This window comes from Microcaecilia unicolor, chromosome 10, assembly GCF_901765095.1.
Source record: "Microcaecilia unicolor chromosome 10, aMicUni1.1, whole genome shotgun sequence".
In the NCBI taxonomy this organism is placed as follows: domain Eukaryota; kingdom Metazoa; phylum Chordata; class Amphibia; order Gymnophiona; family Siphonopidae; genus Microcaecilia; species Microcaecilia unicolor.
Window position 1 is genome coordinate 212,621,413 of NC_044040.1, and position 22,003 is coordinate 212,643,415.

At 47.4% G+C, this 22,003-nt stretch overlaps 1 protein-coding gene across 2 annotated transcripts in view; it reads left to right on the forward strand.

Annotated features, from left to right (window-relative positions):
• Nucleotides 1-5,782: 5,782 nt before the first annotated feature.
• Nucleotides 5,783-22,003, forward strand: part of P3H2 (prolyl 3-hydroxylase 2) — a 162,565-nt gene continuing 146,344 nt past the window's right edge. Inside the window, exon 1 of one of the 2 annotated variants that reach the window (XM_030216636.1) lies at nt 5,783-6,483. In XM_030216636.1, coding sequence (XP_030072496.1) covers nt 6,052-6,483 — 432 coding nt within the window. In that variant the 5' untranslated portion in view covers nt 5,783-6,051. The remainder of the gene's footprint in view (nt 6,484-22,003) is intronic. The other variant, XM_030216635.1, reaches the window with a different exon arrangement.

The following is a 22,003-nucleotide window of genomic DNA, read 5'->3' on the forward strand; positions in this document are numbered from 1 at the left end:
TAAAACCACTTGTCCTTGAATTCGCAAATTAGCGAGTGCTAAAAACACAGCAGCCAGACTAATAGTTGGAAAAACGCGTTTTGACAGCGCCAAACCATTACGAGAAAAACTGCATTGGCTACCAATCAAAGAACGCATCACCTTCAAAATCTGCACGACCGTCCACAAAATAATTTACGGCGAGGCACCGGGATATAGGACAGACCTCATCGACCTGCCAGTCAGAAACACCACAAAATCTACACGATCATATACCTAAACCTCCACTACCCAAACAACAAAGGACTCAAATACAAATCCATCTACGCAACCAGCTTTTCCTATTTAAGCGCACGATTATGGAACGCACTACCAAAAGCAGTAAAAACTACGCTCGACCATCTTGACTTCCGGAAATCATTATAGACAGACCTGTTCAGAAGAGCATACCCCACCGCCTCAACCTAAAATACCTGGACACCTACGTCATAATTAAACCAACGACCTTAATGAACATCACCTGATTCTTCCTCCCCACTCCCTCTCTAAAACCCCCAATATGTACTTCACCCCACCACAATATCACTTTGTATTATCCACACCATGTATTTGTTCATACCGGAATCGGCTTTCGCCGTTAACGGTATCACGTAAGCCACATTGAGCCTGCAAATAGGTGGGAAAATATGGGATACAAATGTAACAAATAAAATAAAAAGTAAACAGGGTCCAGTCTGCACTGATTTTAGCACCAATTGTTTAGGCACCCTATATAGACTGTCCCCCAATATGCCTTTAGCTTTGCTTGTGATAACAACACAGGGATTTCTAATCATCTTTTTTAGATACACAAATGGATTATTCTGTTTTGAGCATTTTAGCGGGGTTTAAAAAATGTTTGGATGGCTTTCTAAAGGAAAAGTCCATAGACCATTATTAAAATGGGGGGGGGGGGGGGGGGAAGGGGAAATCCACTGCTTCTTTCTGGGATAAGCAGCACAAAATGCATTGAGCTTTTTTGGGATCTTGCCAGGTATTTGTGACCTATGATGGACCTTTGGTCTGTCCCAGTAGAGCAATACTTATATACTCATGAAATAAAATGTGTCTGGATCCACGCGTACATTTTCTGCGTGACTCCAAAAAGGGAGCATGGCCATGGGAGGGTCATAAGCGGATCGGGGGTGTTCCCACAAGTTATGCACGCTGTTACAGAATAAGGGGAATCCGCACCTAAGTTAGGCGTAAGGATTTATACCAGGGTTCAGTTGGTGTAAATACTCATGCCTAAAAGTAGCTACTATTACTACTACTTATCATTTCTAAAGTGCTACTAGACGTACGCAGTGCTGTACACTTGAACATGAAGAGACAGTCCCTGCTCGACAGAGCTCACAGTCTAATCAGGACAGACAAACAGGACAAATAAGGGATAAGGACAAAGAGTAGCAAGATTCCGGAATCCCATGGAGTAGCAAGATTCCAGAATCCCATGGAGTAGCAAAGATTCTGGAATCCCAAAGACTACTACTACTACTTATCATTTCTATAGCGCTACTAGACGTACGCAGTGCTGTACACTTGAACATGAAGAGACAGTCTCTGCTCGACAGAGTTTACAATCTAATTAGGACAGACAAACAGGACAAATAAGGGATAAGGACAAAGAGTAGAACGATTCTAGAATCCCAAAGAGTAGCAAAGATTCTGGAATCCCAAAGACTACTACTACTACTTATCATTTCTATAGTGCTACTAGACGTATGCAGCACTGTACACTTGAACATGAAGACAGCCCCTGCTCAACAGAGCTTACAATCTAATTAGGACAGACAAACAGGACAAATAAGGGTTAAGGACAAAGAGTTGCAAGATTCCGGAATCCCAAAGACTACTGCTACTATTACTTATCACTTCTATAGCGCTACTAGACGTACGCAGCGCTGTACACTTGAACATGAAGAGACAGTCCCTGCTCGACAGAGCTCACATTCTAATTAGGACAGACAAACAGGACAAACAAGAGATAGAATATTAAAGCGAGGATGATAAAATAAGGGTTCTGAACAAGTGAATAAGGGTTAGGAGTTAAAAACAGCATCAAAAAGGTGGGCTTTTAGTTTAGATTTGAAGACGGCCAGAGATGGAGCTTGACGTACCGACTCAGGAAGTCTATTCCAGGAATATGGTGCAGCAAGATAAAAGAAGCTGTGGATCTCGACGCTAGGCGCTATTCTATAAATGGCAACTAACGTTGAGGACAGTTTATAGAATAGTGTGAAGTGATATTTTTTTCGGCACCATTTATAGAATTGGGTCCCATGGGGTATAACAGACTAGTGATGATGAGATTGGCGTCAAATGCAGTAGCAATGGCTGCACAGAAAATTTATTACGTTTGTACCCCACCTATTTGCAGGCTCAATGTGGCTTACGTGGTACCGGAGAGGTGTTGGTTGACTCCGGAGTAAACAATTACAGTTACAAAGTTAAGTTATGGTAGGGATAAAGGTTCGTGTGGTAGAACCACATAAGGTTCTTGTGATGGGACCACATGAAGGAAATCAAGAGCAGGTTGTTTGGTTATCGTTACGAACTGTTGTGTTATGGTGTCGCTAGGATCATGCATTTATATTGGGTCAGTAGGGTATGCCTTTTGAAACAGGTGAGTTTTTAGTTTTTTTTCCTGAATTGGAGGTGATCGTACGTGGTTTTCACGGCTTTTGGTAGAGCGTTCCATAATTGTGTGCTGATGTGGGAAAAACTAGATGCGTAAGTTAATTTGTACATTAGTCCTTTGCAGCTTGGGAAGTTGAGATTTAGGTATTTACGAGCTGATGCGGTTGTGTTTCTGGTTGGTAGGTCAATCAAATCTGTCATATATCCCGGTGCTTCGCCGTTGATGATTTTGTGAACCATAGTGCAAAGTTTGAAGTCGATGCGTCCTTTGATTGGGAGCCAGTGTAGTTTTTCGCACAGGGGTCTTGCACTTTCAAATTGTGCTTTTCCGAAGATGAAAATACGGAGAGGTGCAAACATTGCTCCCAGCCCGTTATCTCCTTTCATTGGTGGTGGTGAACTGGGCATGGCAGGGCAGGGGGCGCCAGTGAGTGAGTCACACAGGATGCAACTATAGCTTATATTCTTGAAAAACAAAATTCCTGGGCATATGGATAGGTATGGCTTCATGGAAGAAAGCCAAGCTAGTTAAGACAAAGGCCCAGGATCAATCAAAGACTTTAATTTAATGGAATTTAATTTATTAGGATATTTCCAACTAACAAGGCCGTGATCAGCATGGGAATAGTGAGTGGGGATTGAGATTGGATGGGTTGAATTTGAAGGGGTGTGGGAGGGAGTATATGATGGGGAAGAAGAATGACTCGGGGTGAAAGAGAGTGTGTGTGTGGTGGGGGTTAGACAAGTCGTTCTGAATTAATCTAAGCAACCCTTCAGACCACATCATGGGAAGAGCACCCCCTGCCCACCCTGGCTGTACTACAGGAGAAGCTGCTGACCTTTTCGTGCAATGGCCCTTGAAGACATTTTTTTATTTCTTTTTTTAAACAGAGCAGAGCAGTTTCTGAAACATAATCAAGATCAACACTTGTATGACAGTCAATTTTCTTTTATGTTGGAGCCTGAAAGGCTGATCTCTGATACTGAAAGACTGGGGGGGGGGGGGGGGGGGGGGGGGGGAGGCGTCTGCAGGCTGTAAACTGGATTTGCTACCTGTCCAACACAGACACACACCACTTGTCCTGTACTTTTATTTCCTTTCTGCTAGTGCTGGCAGGAATTAAAGGGGAAGGGAGGGAGTTTTGGCCAGAACATGCTTTACTGTTCAGGATGGAAGCACTTAAAAAAAAAAAAAATGCAAAACGTTTTCTCAGCAGGAGCAGCAGCACTGGGTCCTGACCCTGACTGCAGCTTCCTCGTTCCTTCCTCAGCATTGGGTCCTGACCCAGAGACTGCAGCTACCTCATTCCTTCCACAGCACTGGGTCCTGACCCAGAGAGGGACTGCAGCTACCTCGTTCCTTCCTCAGCACTGGGTCCTGACCCAGAGACTGCAGCTACCTCGTTCCTTCCTCAGCACTGGGTCCTGACCCAGAGACTGCAGCTACCGCATTCCTTCCACAGCACTGGGTCCTGACCCAGAGAGGGGGCTGCAGGTACCTCGTTCCTTCCACAGCATTGAGTCCTGACCCAGAGAGGGGGCTGCAGGTACCTCGTTCCTTCCTCAGCACTGGGTCCTGACCCAGAGAGGGGGCTGCAGCTACCTCGTTCCTTCCTCAGCACTGGGTCCTGACCCAGAGAGGGGGCTGCAGGTACCTCGTTCCTTCCACAGCACTGGGTCCTGACCCAGAGACTGCAGCTACCTCGTTCCTTCCACAGCATTGGGTCCTGACCCAGAGACTGCAGCTACCTCGTTCCTTCCTCAGCACTGGGCCCTGACCCAGAGTCTGCAGCTACCTCGTTCCTTCCACAGCACTGGGTCCTGACCCAGAGAGGGACTGCAGGTACCTCGTTCCTTCCACAGCACTGGGTCCTGACCCAGAGAGGGACTGAAGCTACCTCGTTCCTTCCACAGCATTGTGTCCTGACCCAGAGAGGGGGCTGCAGGTACCTCGTTCCTTCCACAGCACTGGGTCCTGACCCAGAGAGGGACTGAAGCTACCTCGTTCCTTCCTCAGCACTGGGTCCTGACCCAGAGAGGGGCTGCAGGTACCTCGTTCCTTCCTCAGCACTGGGTCCTGACCCAGAGACTGCAGCTACCTCATTCCTTCCACAGCACTGGGTCCTGAGCCAGAAAGGGGGCTGCAGGTACCTTGTTCCTTCCACAGCACTGGGTCCTGACCCAGAGAGGGACTGCAGCTACCTCGTTCCTTCCTCAGCACTGGGTCCTGACCCAGAGACTGCAGTTACCTCATTCCTTCCACAGCACTGGGTCCTGACCCAGAGAGGGGCTGCAGCTACCTCATTCCTTCCACAGCACTGGGTCCTGACCCAGAGAGGGGCTGCAGCTACCTCGTTCCTTCCACAGCATTGGGTCCTGACCCAGAGAGGGGGCTGCAGCTACCTCGTTCCTTCCACAACACTGGCTCCTGACCCAGAGAGGGGCTGCAGGTACCTCGTTCCTTCCACAGCATTGGGTTCTGACCCAGAGACTGCAGCTACCTCATTCCTTCCACAGCACTGGGTCCTGACCCAGAGAGGGGGCTGCAGCTACCTCGTTCCTTCCACCGTGCTGCTGCTGCCAAGCACCTATCTTAATCTCCTGAGCCAGCCAATTGGCAGCAGCTGAGAGGAAATGCCAGTGGCCTCCGATTGGCTACCAGATTCGGGTTCACTTAACTTTATTGGCAGGACCAGAGCGTTGCCAAAGCAGTGGTTACAGAGTAAATGTAGGAACTAAAGAAATCAATCACAACAACATAGTAACAGCGAGAGAAATGACGGATCAGTTCCCCCTATTTGTCCCTGATCACTTTTGCCTGCTGTTTCTCCCAGTACGATACAGAGTTTTTCATGGCCAAAGCACAGAAGGGGAGGGGTACATCCCCCCCCCCCAAAAAAAAAAAATCCTCTCTCGTGTATCTGCTGCTCTCATTTGTTCTGTTACTATGTTAAGCCTGTTTTATGCTTATTCATTGTTGACATCCTGAAACCAGCCTGAGAAACGTGACCTGCTCCTCTCTCTCTGTCCCCTCAATAAACTCATTTGTAGCTCCTGGGGGGGGGGGGGGGGCACTCGCAGAAGCAGTGGGGGCGGGGAGGGAGCGCCTGGCCCTTTAAGTGCAGCTTTTGCTCTCATTGCTGCTGTTTGCAACTCATTCCCTCAGGCGAGCGGCTGCTGCTGCCGGGCTTAAGAAGACCGGAGCTCCCGGGACCGGAAGGGCAGTAACTCTTCCTCCAGTGCTGCTTTCGGCTCGGCTGTTGCTTCTCGGATTTGGGGGAGTTAATTCAATTTTCCTGGACTTTTTTGGGGGGTTGTTGTTGAGATTGAGGGATCTCCTGCTTTTGGGCTGTACCTGCCTTGGTGCCAGGCTCAGAGCTGGCTCTGCCTAGCATGGCAGTGCCGGGGCTCGGCGCCCCCCTCCTCGCCTTCCTCCTCCTGCTGCTGCCCCCCCGTGCCCGCTGTGCCCGTCTCCCGGAGCCCTTCGACCTGCTCTATGACAGCGGGCTGGACGCTTATTACCGCGGGGACTTCGAGCGCACGGTGCAGTACATGGAGCGGGCTCTGAGCGCTCACGCGCAGCTCCGGCACACCCGGCTAGGCTGCCGCCTAGGGTGTCGCCAGCGCCACCCCTTGCGGCCGGGGCTGGGACCCGAACTCTGGGAGCTGGGCTTCTTCGGGGCGGTGCTGAGGAGGGCCGCCTGTATCCGCAAGTGTGAGGAAGCCGAACTGGGACCGCTGTCCAGGTACCGGGTCAGCCAGGACATTAGCAGCGAGTTCTACCGGCGAACCCCCTACAACTACCTGCAGAGAGCCTACTTCAAGGTAAGGTCCGGGAGGCGCCGGAACGTTTCTTTGGTGCAAAACCAGTGGTGCTCAGAATAATTCATTTGCACTGTCTGTGTACCTTTGCGTTTGTTTGTACTTCATAACGTGGTGTAGCTTTGCTGCAAAGCCAGTGGGTCAGTGTCATAGGAGCCAACTTTTCAAAAGTTTGGTGGGTGCTAAGCTCACTGCAAATAACCCTTCCCTGGACACATACAAGGAAGTTTCTCAATATTGGGGGGTGCTCAAGCACCCACAGAAGCTCCTATGGTCAGTGTGTGCTGAGAATCATAGGATCCAACTTTTTACAATAATTGGGGGTGTTAAACCCAGTGGAGATACCCCCCCCCCCGTCCCTGGACACGACCAAAAGTCTGCTTAATATTGGGGGTGCTCAAGCACCCACCTATGCTGAAAATGTGCTTTGCACTGTCTGTACTTTCCAAGAATATTGGTGAACACACACACACACGTGCAGGGGGCTTGGAATGAATTCAACGAGCCTTGCTCTGCATGCTTTCCCTACTTGCTTTCAGGTAAAGTAAGCCCCTTCCCTAAACAGCGGCCCTTATAAATGAATATCTGAGATATTTGGGAGATAAACTTGCCCAAGTTGATGCAGACTGTCGGTGGGAAGTGGTTTGCAGTCTCTATATATGCATATTTCTTTCTTGAAAGCATATACTTTGACTAGATCTGTATGAGAAAAGTTGCCACTCTGAATGGACAGTGGTCAAATGCACCTTTTGCTATCGCCAAAGCTCAGGTGTTGCGCTTAGGTTGGCCGAATGCAGAATGTTGTCCAGGACCCATGTGGCTCTGGACCTCTGCCCTCATATACCAATAAGGGCTTCCCTCCAAGCTTGTAAAGTTCAATTTGGAGACCAGAGGAAATGTGTTGGCACCGAGTGTACAGAAATTGTGGTGTGGAGGAGTTGGATCGTGTTTCCTGCCAAAGGGATTACAACACTTTGGATGCCATGAGACAATCAAGCCTGCCAGGGAGCATGTGGGCAAACCCTGGACTCCCCAACCCCCTTCAAGGGAGTTTAATGATGATGAGTCTCCCTGCTGTTCCTTTGCCCCCACAAGGTCTACCTCTCCAATCTTTGCTGGAAGAGGATTGTGTTTAAAGAGCAGAGCCTTCCAGGGACAGGGAAATAACCCAGTGTACCTGAATTTGCTGCTACTGAGAAAGGTGTGAGCAAATAAATGTATTGATTTGTTTGTTTGTTACATTTGTATCCCACATTTTCCCACCTATTTGCAGGCTCAATGTGGCTTACATAGTACCGAAAAGGCATTTGCCAAGACCGGTATGGAAACAAATACAATTTGATATTAGGGTCGGGTAAATAAAATCACATTTGCTCTTGAATGTCAAAGGCACTGAAATAGCCATGTAGAGCTGTTTGTTCGTCCCCTAAAATGCATTTCCTCCTCCTGTGACAAATGTAACCTGTTTTTATTGAAAGTGAGTGACTTAACCTATCCAAAAGTAAAACAGCTCCAGGTAAATTGTACCAGTACTACCAGGCATGTATGGAGACTACCAGTGGAGCACTTGATGATTAAAAAACAGAAGTGAAGGTATTATGTTAAGGTGTATATCTTTTGAAAATCTAATTTATATCTAATATTATAGATATAAAGTGGGGTTGCCATTTAAGCAGCACAACGTTGTAGACAGTTCTCCTGTTTCTGATCCACATTGAACTTATAAGGTAAATGTGAAATATAATATATCCTGTGCAGAAGGAAGGGATCCTCAGGAGCTTAGCCTAGAATGGGTGGCAGAGCTGGTGGTTGGGAGGCGGGGCTAGTGCTGGGCAGACTTATACGGTCTGTGTCGGGGCTGGTGGTGGGAGGCGGGGATAGTGCTGGGCAGACTTATACGGTCTGTGCCAGAGCTGGTGGTGGAAGGCGGGACTGGTAGTTGGGAGGCGGGGATAGTGCTGGGCAGACTTATACGGTCTGTGCCGGGGCTGGTGGTTGGGTGGCGGGGATAGTGCTGGGCAGACTTATACGGTCTGTGCCGGGGCTGGTGGTTGGGTGGCGGGGATAGTGCTGGGCAGACTTATACGGTCTGTACCAGAGCTGGTGGTGGGAGGCGGGACTGGTAGTTGGGAGGCGGGGATAGTGCTGGGCAGACTTATACGGTCTGTGCCAGAGCTGGTGGTTGGGAGGCGGGGATAAGGCTGGCCAGACTTATATGGTCTGTGCCCTGAAGAGGACAGTACAAATAAAAAAAGTACCACATATGAATTTATCTTCTTGGGCAGACTGGATGGACCGTCTAGGTCTTTTTCTGCCGTCATCTACTATGTTAGTATTTGAGAGAAAATGTCAGTAAGGAAGGGCTGTATAAGACTTAATGCACTTAGGACTAACCCCCGTGTCACATGTAGGTATTCTGTGCATCTTAAGTAGAAAGTATTGTACTGGGGTATTGAAGAGCTGAGATGTCTCTTATTCTCTGACTATTAATGCTGCCTGAGATTTCAAAAGATTTGGTGTAGAAAGACTGACAGCTGTTTCCTTTAACTTTGGCCGCTATAAATAGCAGCATGACCATCCCATCCTGGTGACAGAGTCGCTCCGGCACTGTAGAATGGTTTTGGTTTAGCCTGTGGTGACAGTTTGCATTCCAGGCTTTCGAGGAATTCCCCCCCCTCCCCCATTTAATTTTTAAACACAATCCTCTTACAACTCACTGCTGCTCTTCTAGCAAAGATTCGTAAGTTCGAAGCTCTGAAGCCAAGAAAATCACAGTCTCGAGGCCCCACCCTCGCGTCAAACGTTATGACATTGAGGGCGGAGGTGGAGCAATTCACTCACATCGACGACGGCCAGAGCGCCGCAATGGGCCACCCACTGACGACGAAGGTGCGTTGGGTGGGGGGGGGGGGCCACAGTCGCACATCGACGGCGCCCACGGCGGCGCAATGCCCTCACTAACAACCAAAGTACGTTCGGTGGGGGGGGGGGGGGGGGGCACAGGAAAGCCTTGCTAGCGCCCGTTTCATTGGCTCCAGAAACGGGCCTTTTTTTTTACTAGTCATTAAATAAAATGAGCTAAAGAAAATTTGCTGACTTATTTTTAGTTGCGACACTGGGAAGCTGGCACTGAAAAGGAAATGCTTTCGAAGTACGGCAACTTCAGCTCACTTTTACATAATACGAAAAAAGAGTTAGAAAGATTCCATGCTACATCTCCCAGGGATAAGCGGTGGCTTCCCCATGTGTGTCTTAATTACAGATTATGGACTTTTCCTCCAGGAACTTGTCCAAACCTTTTTGTTTTTAAACCCAGGTAAGTAAATTGCTGTCCCCACATCACTGGCAACCAGGTCCAGTTCGTAAGTTATCCACCGAGTGAAAACAAAAATATTTGTTTTTAAAAGTATTATCGTGTAACTTCATGGAGTGTCCCCCTAGTCTTTGTAGCTTTTGAAAAAGTAAACAATCGATTTCACATTTGCCAGTTCAATTCCGCTCAGGATTTTGTAGACCTCGGTCATATCCCTCCCCCACAATCCCTTCTACAAGCCGAAGAGCCCTAACCTCTTAAGCTTTTCCTCATATGAGAGTCCTTTCCATCCAAAGAAATAAAATGCAAAGTGTGGTGGCCTGTTTCTGTGTAAACAGGAGCTTTTTTTGTTGATTGTCTCTTGTTTGAGGTAGGTTTTCTGTCCACTGGTTCCCTCATTCCTTCATGTTTTATTTTGGTGATTCAGTTATTCATCAGTTGCACTTTAAAGAGGCATCTATTTATTATTTACTAGCAAAAAGGGCCCGTTTCTGACACAAATGAAAAGGGCGCTAGCAAGGTTTTCCTCGGCTCCCCTGTAGCCACCCATGTCCAGCGACCCTCCTCTCCCCCTGCACCCACTGCAGTCACCCATGTCCAGTGAACCTCCTCTCTCCCCTGCCCCCCTCTAGCCACCCATGTCCAGCGACCCTCCTCTCTCCCCTGTGCCCCCCTCCAGCCACCCATGTCCAGCGACCCTCCTCTCTCCCCTGCGCCCCCTCCAGCCACCCATGTCCAGTGACCCTCCTCTCTCCCCTGCCCCCTCCAGCCACCCATGTCCAGCGACCCTCCTCTCCCCCTGCACCCATTGCAGCCACCCATCTCCAGTGACCCTCCTCTCTCCCCTGCCCCCCTCTAGCCACCCATGTCCAGCGACCCTCCTCTCTCTCCTGCCCCCCTTCTAGCCACCCATGTCCAGCGACCCTCCTCTCTCCCCTGCCCCCCTCCAGCCACCCATGTCCAGCGACCATCCTCTGGACATGGATCAGCTGTGAGGCATGTTCACCCCCCCCCCCACAGGTTCTGAAGTTGACATCATAATGGCTATGGTGATGTCAGCCTGATCTACGGAGCCTAGCAGACCAACTCAGAATGATCCACGGTCCCAGGCAGCAAGTCAGAATGTTGGAGGTGAGAATTATTATATAGGATTTTTAGGGGCTTCCTTTAACTAAGGTATGGTAATGGATTTAGGGGTCCTTTTACTAAGCTGTGGTAAAAGGGGGCCTGTGTCAGTGTGTGTTTTGACGCACGCTGAGTCCCCCCTTTTTACTGCAGTGGGTAAAAGAGTGTCTTAAAAAAAAAACAAAACAGAAATAGCCGTGCAGTAGGTGAACCACTTACTGGATAGCCATTTTGGAGGGAAGCACTTACCGCCAGCCATTGAGGTGGCAGTAAGGGCTCCAGCGCTAATCTGGTGGCGGTAACTGGGTAGCACACAGCGCAGCCTGATTACCACCAGGTAAGCATCGTCGCTATAAAAATAGAAAATATTTTTGTAGCGCCGGTAATGGCACGCACTTGGAATGGGAACTACCTTCGGCTCCTGCGGAAGCCCAGCAGTAGTTCCAGATTGGCATGTGGCAAGGGCATTGCCACACGCCAGCCCTTTAGTGAAAGGGCTCCTTAGCGTGCTAAATGCTAAGAAACCCATGGGAATAAAATGGGCTTCTTAGCATTTAGTACGCGATAAATCCATTAGCACATCTTAATAAAAGCAGCTTTATATTTGCTGTGCTGCCTTTCAATCCAAAGGGCTGGAAATGACAAGACGGACAGGCTGGAGTGGGCTTTGAAAGCAACTCCATTAGTTGGAACATAAGGACAGGGCCGGGCGGACTCTTATGTTCTATGTCCCAGAAACGCCAAAGAAAGACCATGATCGAGTATTTTACATCATTCACCGTTGATTTAATCATGACTTGATAATGAGTGTGACTGTTCAGCAGACTGGATGGACCATTCAGGTCTTTATCTGCCGTCATTTACTATGTTACTACGTAACGTCAAGGTGGTTTACAATATTCCAGATTAAAAACTGAAACGGCACAACAGTCTACATATAATCAGTGAATAATCAAGAAAAACACGTAAGGAAGGGAATGCAAATAGCACAACAGCAGAAATCAAACAAACAATTATCGGAACACATTAGGAAAGGGAAAAGAAGAGAGTAAATATACACCAATAAAATTCAACTTCCCTATATCCTATTGATAATTTAATAATAAATTATCGGGAGGAGGCGAGAGATTTGGATTTAGTTCAGTTCGATCTCAAAGGGAGTTATATTCAGGCACAGTAGATATTTCTCTGCCCTTGGAGGACGCCAATCTAAGGAGCTCTTCCACTAAAGGGTGTTAAGCCCTATTGCAGATTTAGCATGTGAAAGAAGGCTCAAGTCCGTTAAAGAGTTTTGCAGTAATTTGCAAGTTTGTGCAAGCTAATTACGGGTTACTTATTTTTAAAACAATATTTTTATGTATTTATTTATTTGTTTATTTATTGCATTTGTATCCCACATTTTCCCACCTATTTGCAGGCTCAATGTGGCTTACAGAATCCTGTTATGGCATTGTCATTCCAGGATATCAGATACAATTGGTGATACAGAAAGGTTAAGTAAGAAAAGATTGGGGTGGATGAGGATAGATGGAAGACTTTCCTACAGGGGTGGGTTGGCGAAGTGATTTATTGGGCTATGGGTTCTCTTTGTAGGCCTTGTTGAATAGATATGTCTTCAGAGATTTGCGAAAGTTGGTTATTTCGTCAGTTGTTTTCAAGGCAGTAGGTAGAGCATTCCATAACTGCGTGCTCATGTACGAAAAGGTAGTTGCATGTATCAGCTTGTATTTTAGTCTTTTACAGCAGGGGAAGTGTAGATCAAGAAATTTGCGAGATGATCGTTTGGCATTTCTGGGAGGCAGGTCTACGAGGTTTAGCATATAGGTTGGGGCATCTGCGTGGATGATTTTGTGTACAATCGTGCAGATTTTGAACGTGATGCGTTCCTTAAGTGGGAGCCAGTGAAGTTTCCCTCTTAGGGGTTTTGCACTTTCATATTTAGTTTGTCCAAATATGAGTCTGGGAAGGGGTGTGTCATACGCCGAGAATGGGGGTGGAAGCGTTAACCGTCTTGTGCATTCTTATTATTGTGCACTAAGAGCTAGATTCTATTTATGGCGCCCTAGGCGTATTCTATAAATTACTCTTAAAGTTAGGCGTGGTTTATAGAATATGTTTAGGGCCTGTCTTGTTGTAAATGGTGGCGACTAAGTTAGGTGTGGAACGGATGTATTCTATAATAGGGCGCATAATTTTTAGAAATGCCCACGATCCGCCCATTCAGTGCCTATGGTCATGTCCCCTTTTTGGCAGCACGCGTTAGAATTTACGCATCACTTTACAGAACACACTTGTCCTTATACCAAGCTGCAGGAAAAATGGCACTGCGCTAGCGGCGGGGGCTATTTTTCCCCCCACACCAGGGCCGTTTGTACCGCAGCGGATAAAAAGATCCTAGGCACACATGGCCATGCAGTAAGAGAACTCTTACCGTATGGCCATGCAACGGGGAGCCCTTACCGCCATTCATTGAGGTGGTGATAAGGGATCCCACGCTAACCCGGCGGTAACTGTTACCGCTGCGCAGGCCATTTCCACGGGTTTTCTACTTCTCCCGGAAATGGCGCACACTTGGGACAGGACTGTTGCCGGCGGCCGCGTTGGGCCAGAGGTAGGCCTGGAAGAGCGAGCAGTGAGCCCACATTGGGTTTACCGCCACTCTGTAAAAGGGCCCCTTAGCAAGATGTATGCATAGGTTCTAATTAAAGCCAATTAGTGTCGATAATTGCTTGTTAATTGGCAATTATCAGCATTGATTGGCTCGTTAAGATAATTAAGTTGTGAGCACAATACAGAATACAACCTGATTTACATGCGTTGCTCAAGTCGCACTGTATAGAATCTTGGGGTAACGGGATAACGCAGAGAATGTGGGATCACTTAGCGCTTCCGAAATAGGAGGCAGTAAGGGCTCCTGTCTTTTTTTTTTTTTTTTTTTTTTTTTGCAAGTCCCATGCATGAACGGAAAAAATTAGCATGTGGTCTACAAAGCAAAAATATTTAAAAATCCCTAAATACCGATACATTAAATCTGGGCTTAGCACATGGGAAACTCCTGCATGAAAACATATTAAGCCCAGATTTTAACGTGTTTTAGTAAAAGGGGCCCTTAAGTTTGTATGTGAGACAATGGATGGTTAAATGATTTACCAAAGATTTTAAGGAACGGCAGCGGGATCTGAATGAAGGAAATTCGTGTCCTTTGGTCACTGGTTACACACACAAGACTGTTCTGCCTGGATTTTACCTCTGCAGGTTTTGCGCTGAGCTGATGAAAGGTGCAGAGCTTTCTCGGACCCATCACAGATGTATTGGGTTAGTTCACAGTAAGGACCTCACCTAAAACTTTCGTGCTTTTTCAGGCAGACCTATGCAGGTTCTCTGTTTATTTTGGGGGTGAATCTCAGTTCAGTGAAGAGAGAACAGAAAAGGGTTGAATTAATATTAGAAACCTGTCCTCTGGCTGGCACGGAAGGGGAGAGGGCCTGGGACGGCATGGCTGCCTCAGCAGGGTCCTCTGTCCAGCTGGCCAGGAGAACTGGTGCCAGAACTCAGAATAGCATGTGAGGGAGCACAGTGCCCTAATCCCAAGAGGCCAGTGCATAGAGGTTATTTTTAAATGAAATGTTCTCCATGGAAGCCTCTTTTTTTTTTTTTTTTTTTTTTTTTTTTTAAATGGCTTCTGGTTCTCAACATTTTTTAATACATTTTTCATGTTTAATGTTTTGGGTTGACGTAAATCTCCGGCCTTGACAACATCCTGAGGGCAGCCTGTTCCTAGTTCTGTCTTCCCTGGTGAGGTTCTGACCAGGTCATATAACTGGAAAGGAAGTGAGATTAGGCTAAGCCCTCCCCCTTTCACTGCCTCTTGACCATTTTTTTCCCCTGAGCTGTGCCAGGGTTGTGTAGGTGGATCCAGTGATACCAGACTGTATGCGTCACTAGTTGCCTGGAACAGATGGATTGTAACTTGCAGCTCAAGACCTAAGGAGTATCTTTATAGTGAGCTGGTAGAAGATACACAGTCTGTGGGTGTCTCTTTTCCTTTCACTGTGTCTTTATTTATTTGATACATTTGTATCCTACATTTTCCCACCTATTTGTAGGCTCAATGTGGCTTACATAGTACCGTAGCGGTGTTCGCCGGTTCCGGTCTGAACAAATACAAAGTGTGCACAAGTACAAGGTGTGATTGTGGTAGAATATGGTTCATATATGGTAGATACATTTGGGAAACATTAGTTAGGAAGAGGGAGAGTTGGGGTGAGTCAGTTACGTTCTTGGTAGTGTTGTGTAGCAGGGTATTCTGGTTCTTATGTTGGGTCGGTGGGGTATGCCTTTTGGAACAGGTTCATCTTTAGTTTTTTCCGGAACTTTATTGAAAAGGGGGGAAAAGGAAATGGGACTTGATATACCGCCTTTCTGAGGTTTTTTGCCACTACATTCAAAGTGGTTTACATATATTTAGGTACTTATTTTGTACCAGGGGCAAAGGAGGGTTAAGTGACTTGCCCAGAGTCACAAGGAGCTGCAGTGGGAATCGAACCCAGTTCCCCAGGATCAAAGTCTGCTGCACTAACCACTAGGCTACTCCTCCACTCATTCCACCAATAAGAGCCAACCTCATCAGTGATGTCACAATGGCTTGATTGCCCAATACAGTTCCCCAGGATCAAAGTCTACTGCACTAACCACTAGGCTGCTACTCCATTAGCAACATTCCACGTAGAAGCCTGCCCTTGCAGATCAGCAATGCGGCAACGCAGGCTTCTGTTTCTGTGAGTCTGACATTCTGCACATACCCCTATCAGTGCAGTATGAACTTTTGAGAGCCAGTAACATTAGTAATGGAGATGGAAATTAAATTTGCACAACTCTTGGCAGAATTTTGGGTCTTCGGAAATCCATGTAGCCACTTTTGGCTGGGCACTCTGAACATGAGATAAGAGAGCAGATTTTCCTATTGGCTTCCTAAGAGAGCGGGTGGAAAACAAACAGTTCTGCAGGGTTGAGTCCTTGGAAGTTCGGAGGGGCTTGATTTCTCCAAAACCCATCAGAACTGTGTAAATTTTCAAGCCTCAAATGCCATGTATTGTAAGCCACATTGAGTCTGCAAAGAGGTGGGAAAATGTGGGAAACAAATGCAACAAATAAAATTTACTTCCACTTTTCCCACTGTGCACTTGAAAACTACAGAGCTGAGTTTATAGGCTCACATCACACGCAAAAAAATGTTCTTGCATTGGGGGGGGGGGGGGGGGGGGGAAACCCCCTTGTGAAAATGTGCAAGAAATGCAAAAAGAGCACCAAGAATAAGATTAATGCTAGATTGCCACCCTGGTGCTGTTAATTTATCCTGCTTTGAATTCAAGTTTAAAATAGTGCTATGGAACTAAGGCACATCAGTGTTTCAGAGAATCGGAAAAAGAGAAAGTAATTATAGGATGAGAGATTGTCTATAATATATATTTGGCGTTTGTTTAGGTGCAAGACACCGGACGGAGTGAATGAGAGAAATTGATCCAGACATTTTTAAAGCACGGTATTGTCATTGTTTATTTTGAAATAAGCAGTGGCGTTCCTAGGGTGGCTGACACCCAGGGCGGATCGCCGGTGCAGCGCCCCCCACCCCCCGGACAAGGGGAGGGCAATTGTGGCTAGGAGCTAAAAGCAGCAGTGAAAAGGTGGGTTTTCAGCATAGATTTGAAAACAGGTAGAGACGGAGCTAGACGTATAGGTCCAGGAAGTCGATTCCAGGCATAAGGTGCCGCGAGAGAAAAGGATCGAAGCCTGGAGTTAGCAGTGGAGAAGGGGGACGACAAGAGAGATTTGTCAAGCGAGCGGAGTTCACGGGGAGGAATGAAGGGAGAGATGAAAGCGGAGAGGTAATGGGGGGCTGCATTGAACTTTTATATTCGATTGTGTAAGTGACTTTATACATTACTTTTATCAGTTATGAACTTTAATGCAATAACACTTTGTATTTCTCGTCCCGGAAATGGCGATCGCCATTACGGCATAATGTAAGCCACATTGAGCCTGCAAATAGGTGGGAACAGTGGCGTTCCTAGGGTGGCTGACACCCGGGGCGGATCGCCGATGCACCCCCCCCCCCCCCCCGGTGCAGCGCGACCCCCCCACCCCCGGCGAAAGGCCACACCTCCCTCCCCCCCAGCGAAAGGCCACCTCCCCCCGTGAAAGGACACACCTCCCCCCCGGGCGAAAGGACACCCCCCCCCCGGGTGCATTTTTACCTGCTGGGAGGGGGGGGGGGGTGCCGCGCGCCTGTCGGCTTCGCTCGTTCCATGCTCCCTCTGCCCCGGAACAACCTGTCCGGGGCAGAGGGAGCACGGAATGAGCAGAGCCGACAGGCGCACGGCACCCCCCCCCCCAGCGGCGTGCACCCGGGGCGGACCGTCCCCACCGCCCCCCACTTGGTACGCCACTGGAAATAAGAGTGCATGAGGGTTTTTGCTCATAAAAAAAAAATAAAAGCTAGTGGAGAAGTTCTGTGATTGAGAAGCTTGTCCGACCCTAGAGGCATAAATCACTTTGGTGTAGTCTCGCTTGGGTGAGTTTATACTCTGAGATCTCTCCACCATTATACAAAATCTTATATAATAAAACTCACCCTCAGCGTTCTGAAGACACTGACGTCACTTCCTTCAAGACGGGTTCGAAGGGCTCGTGGTGGTGAAGCCACCGAAATCGCCAAGTCTCGGGGCCCCGCCCTCGCGTCAAACGTGATGACGTCGAGGGCGGAGCAATGGCGTCACACACCGAGGGCGGAGCGATGGTGTACGGTGCGTTCAGGAGGTGCGGAGCAATGGCGTCAGAATGACGAAGGGATCGGTAGGTAGATAGGGAGGGAGGGAGAAGGGGGGGGGGGGTGTTGGGGAGGAAAACCTTGCTAGCGCCCGTTTCATTTGCTCCAGAAACAGGCCTCTTTTACTAGTATTTTAATAATAGTTGGTTTGATAGTCTGGATCATTATTTCTCTCATTTTCCCCCCCTCCCTGTTAGACTCTGGTTGTTTATTGATTTTAGTTTTGGGTCACCAGAGGTTGTTTTTGGGACAGATCATTTTTGAAGAGTTGAATTCAAGTTTAGCATTTGCCATTTTCACAGAACGTCCTGACAAGAAAGTGAAGCCTGTGCTGATTTTCAGATTACAGCAGTTGGTATGTGTGGTTATTAGCGTGACCCGGGAGTTGAGGTGCATCGAGTTACTTTGTGTGTGCCAGCTTGCTCTGAATCACCCTGACGAAGCTTCTACCTGCCTCTCGGACTCGGTCCCTGCGCAGTCGTGCGGAGCAGTCCGTTCGATGTGCAGGCAGGGTTTGTATGTCAGTATAGGAAAGCCAGACTTTCTGCACAGTAGGAACTGCACCAGTGGGTAATTAATTATTAGCTTCATTTCATGAGTGGCAAAATACTGTGCGCTCCTTTTACAAAGGCGCACAAAAAATGGCTTGCGGTAGTGTAGGCACGGGTTTTGGGAGTGCGCTGATCCATTTTTTTTAGCGCGCCTACAAAAAAGGCCTTTTTTTTTTTTGCCAAAAAAGGACATGCGCCAAAATCAACATTGCCACATCCATTTTGGGTCTGAAACCTTACTGCCAGCCATTGACCTAGCGGCAGCGGTGGGGGAGATCTGCCCCGGGTGCACGCCGCTGGAGTTGTAAGAGAGCAGCCGCACGCCTGTCGGCTCCACTGTCTGCCCCGGGGCAGAGGGAGCAGGGAGCCAGCGGAGCCGAGAGCTGTGCGGCTGCTCCCAGCAGCCAAGAATGCACCTGGGGGAGGTGTTGATGCGCTGGGGGGGGGGGGGTGGGGGTGTCGTGCTGCACCCGGGGGGGGGGGGGGGGTGCGCATCGGCGATCTGCCCCGGGTGGCAGCCTACCTAGGATCATCACTGCTAGCGGTAAAGAATCTGGGTATTAATCACCTACGCGTGTCAAATGCCAGTTGTCACTTGTCCATTACATGCGCCAAAAATGAAATTACTGCAAAAGCCACATGGTAGTTGGGCGGTAACTCCGTTTTGGCGCGTGTCGGGCACACGTAGATGTTTTAACGACTTAGGAAAAGGGCTCCTGTATTCCTTAACCCATACCAACAACTGAATCCTCCTGGCAAGTCTGTTTTACAGACAAGTGAGTAGGTGGATTCTACATAGGTCGCGGATACCAGATTCACCCCTAAACTAGTTAATCAGGTGATATCAATCAATTATTGGCATTAATTTCGATCTGCCCTGTCTCCTGTTCTATAAAATGTGCATCTAAATTTTATAGCACGCAGCTCTAAAGGGGTGTGGCCATGGGAGGGACAGGGGGGATCAGGGGTTGTTCCCAGATATTATAAAACACTATAAATTGCATGCTGAACTGCCATAAATTGGACGTCAGCATTTATACCAGGTTTGACAGACGTAAATGGTGGCGCTCAGTTAGGTGCGAAATCTGCGCTAAGCTAGTAGTCTGTAAATTCTGCAAAGGACTCAAATACAAATCAACTTGCGCGTCATAGTTTTTCCTACATAAGCACACAACTGTGGAACGCATTACCAAAAGCCTTGAAAACTACGAACGACCACTTAAACTTCCGGAAAACACTAAAAACTAACCTGTTTAAAAAGGCCTACCCTACCGATCCAACTTAAATGCCTAATCTCTGCAACACAACCAAACTAAAGAACGTAATGGACATAACACAACTCTTCCGTTCTCCGATTCCCTAATGTGGCTGTGCCACATGAACTTGATCTTACCACAACATCACCCTGTATTTGTTCACACCGGAGCCTGCAAAGGCCTCTCCGGTACTATGTAAGCCACATTGAGCCTACAAATAGGTGGGAACATGTGGGATATAAATGTAACAAATAAATAAAATAAATTTTGCATAAATTTGGGCATCCTTGACTGAATTCCATCCTAGGTCATTATTTTAGCTCCCTTGGCCCCCTCACCCCCTCCCCCAAGTAGGCTATTGGAGGGAGTGATCCTGCTGATCCTGCCTGCTGGCAAAAGTACCTATTTGTGTATCTTTGAGTTTTTTAAGTTGTTAGGACTTATTATTTTGCTTTGGCTGCAGCTATTCTTTTGTGTCCACCAGAAACAGCTGCCCTAGGCGACTGCCTAGTTTTCCTAATGGTTGGGCTGCCCCCGAATGCAGTGCTACAGACATTTTAATTAAAAAAAAAAAAAAAAAAAAAAAAAAAGCACAAAGAATGTAGAACCAATTCTTGCTCCACATTAAGCGTAATATTTTCTTGTAGCTTCCTCTCCGCACTAAGAAAATGTTCTTTTGGCTCCGCAGAAAGGATGTGAGTGTGTGTGATGTCTCTGGACGAGATGGTTACCTGCCCCCACACTTCCCTCAGAGAACTCTTGGGATTGCATCAGCACCTCATGACAACACCCACAAAACATGTTCTCACAACTGAATTTCCTCCCTGGTTCTCATTCTGGAAGAATTAATCATGAATACAAGATCAGCAGTGCGAAATGTGCCTTCTAATTACTGAGCTGCCAGATTGAAAAAAACAGCAATCCACACACCAGCATTTTCATTCTCCTTGGTTTGTTTTGTTCCCTAAGGCAAAACACGTCTGGTGCCAGCCCTCTCTGTTACACATGAAACCAAGCCATGCTGAAGTACAAACCCCGATCCTATTAAGGCATGAATACAGTATAGGCAGCAAGACATGACTGCTAGAGAATGACACGGGGACAAAGTCTGTCCCCATCGCCATGCGTTCTGTCTCTGTCCTCACCCCGTCCCCGCAAGTTCTGTGCCCATCCCCGTGGGCGCTCTCCTCATCTGCGGAAGCCTCAAACACTTATGATTTTGTATTTAAAGCTTTCTATTAAAGTATAAAAAGGAACAATACGGTGTGCAACTGTTGTTAATAAATAACAAAACAGAAAACAATAATAACAACAAGCAACTATAATAACTCCACCACCACCCTCTACCCTCTACCCTTTCAATTACCCGCATATAGACTGGGGTAATGTAACATCTGTACACGCAAGGGACATAAGATTTCTTGATGAAATCAAGGACAGCTTCATGGAACAGCTAGTTCAGGAGCCGACAAGAGAAGGAAAAATACTAGACTTAGTCCTTAGTGGTGCTCATGATCTAGTGCAGGGGGTAACGATACGAGGGCCGCTTGATAACAGTGATCATAATATGATCGGTTTTGATATTGGCATTGAAGGAAGTGAAACTAGGAAATCAAGTACGCTAGCGTTTAACTATAGAAAAGGTGATTACGACAAAATGAGAAAAATGGTGAAAAAAAGACTGAAAGGAGCAGCTCGCAGAGTAAAAAACTTGCATCAGGCGTGGATGCTGTTTAAAAACACCATCCTGGAGGTTCAGGACAAATATATTCCACGTATTAGAAAAAAGGGAAAAAAGACTAAACGTCAGCCGGCGTGGCTAAACAGTAAGATAAAGGAAATCATTAGAGCCAAAAAACAATCCTTCAGAAAGTGGAGAAGAGAACCAACTGAAAGTAACAGGATAGATCATAAGGAATGCCAAGCCAAATGCAAAGCGGAGATAAGGAGGGCAAAAAAGCACTTTGAGAAGAAATTAGCGTTGGAAGCAAAAATACATAGTAAAAACTTTTTTAGATACATTAAAAGCAGGAAACCGGCCAAAGAGTCGGTTGGGCCGCTGGACGAAAATGGTGTTAAAGGGGCGATCAAGGAGGACAAAGCCGTAGCGGAGAAATTAAATGAATTCTTTGCTTCGGTCTTCACCGAGGAGGATTTGGGGGGGACACCGGTGCCGGAAAGAATATTTGAAGCGGGGGAGTCGGAGAAACTAAACAAATTCTCTGTAACCTTGGAGGATGTAATGGGTCAGTTCAGCAAGCTGAAGAGTAGTAAATCACCGGGACCTGATGGTATTCATCCCAGAGTATTAATAGAACTAAAAAATGAACTTGCGGAGCTACTGTTAGAAATATGCAATCTGTCCCTAAAATCGAGTGTAATACCGGAAGACTGGAGGGTAGCCAATGTTACTCCGATTTTTAAGAAAGGTTCCAGAGGAGATCCGGGAAAT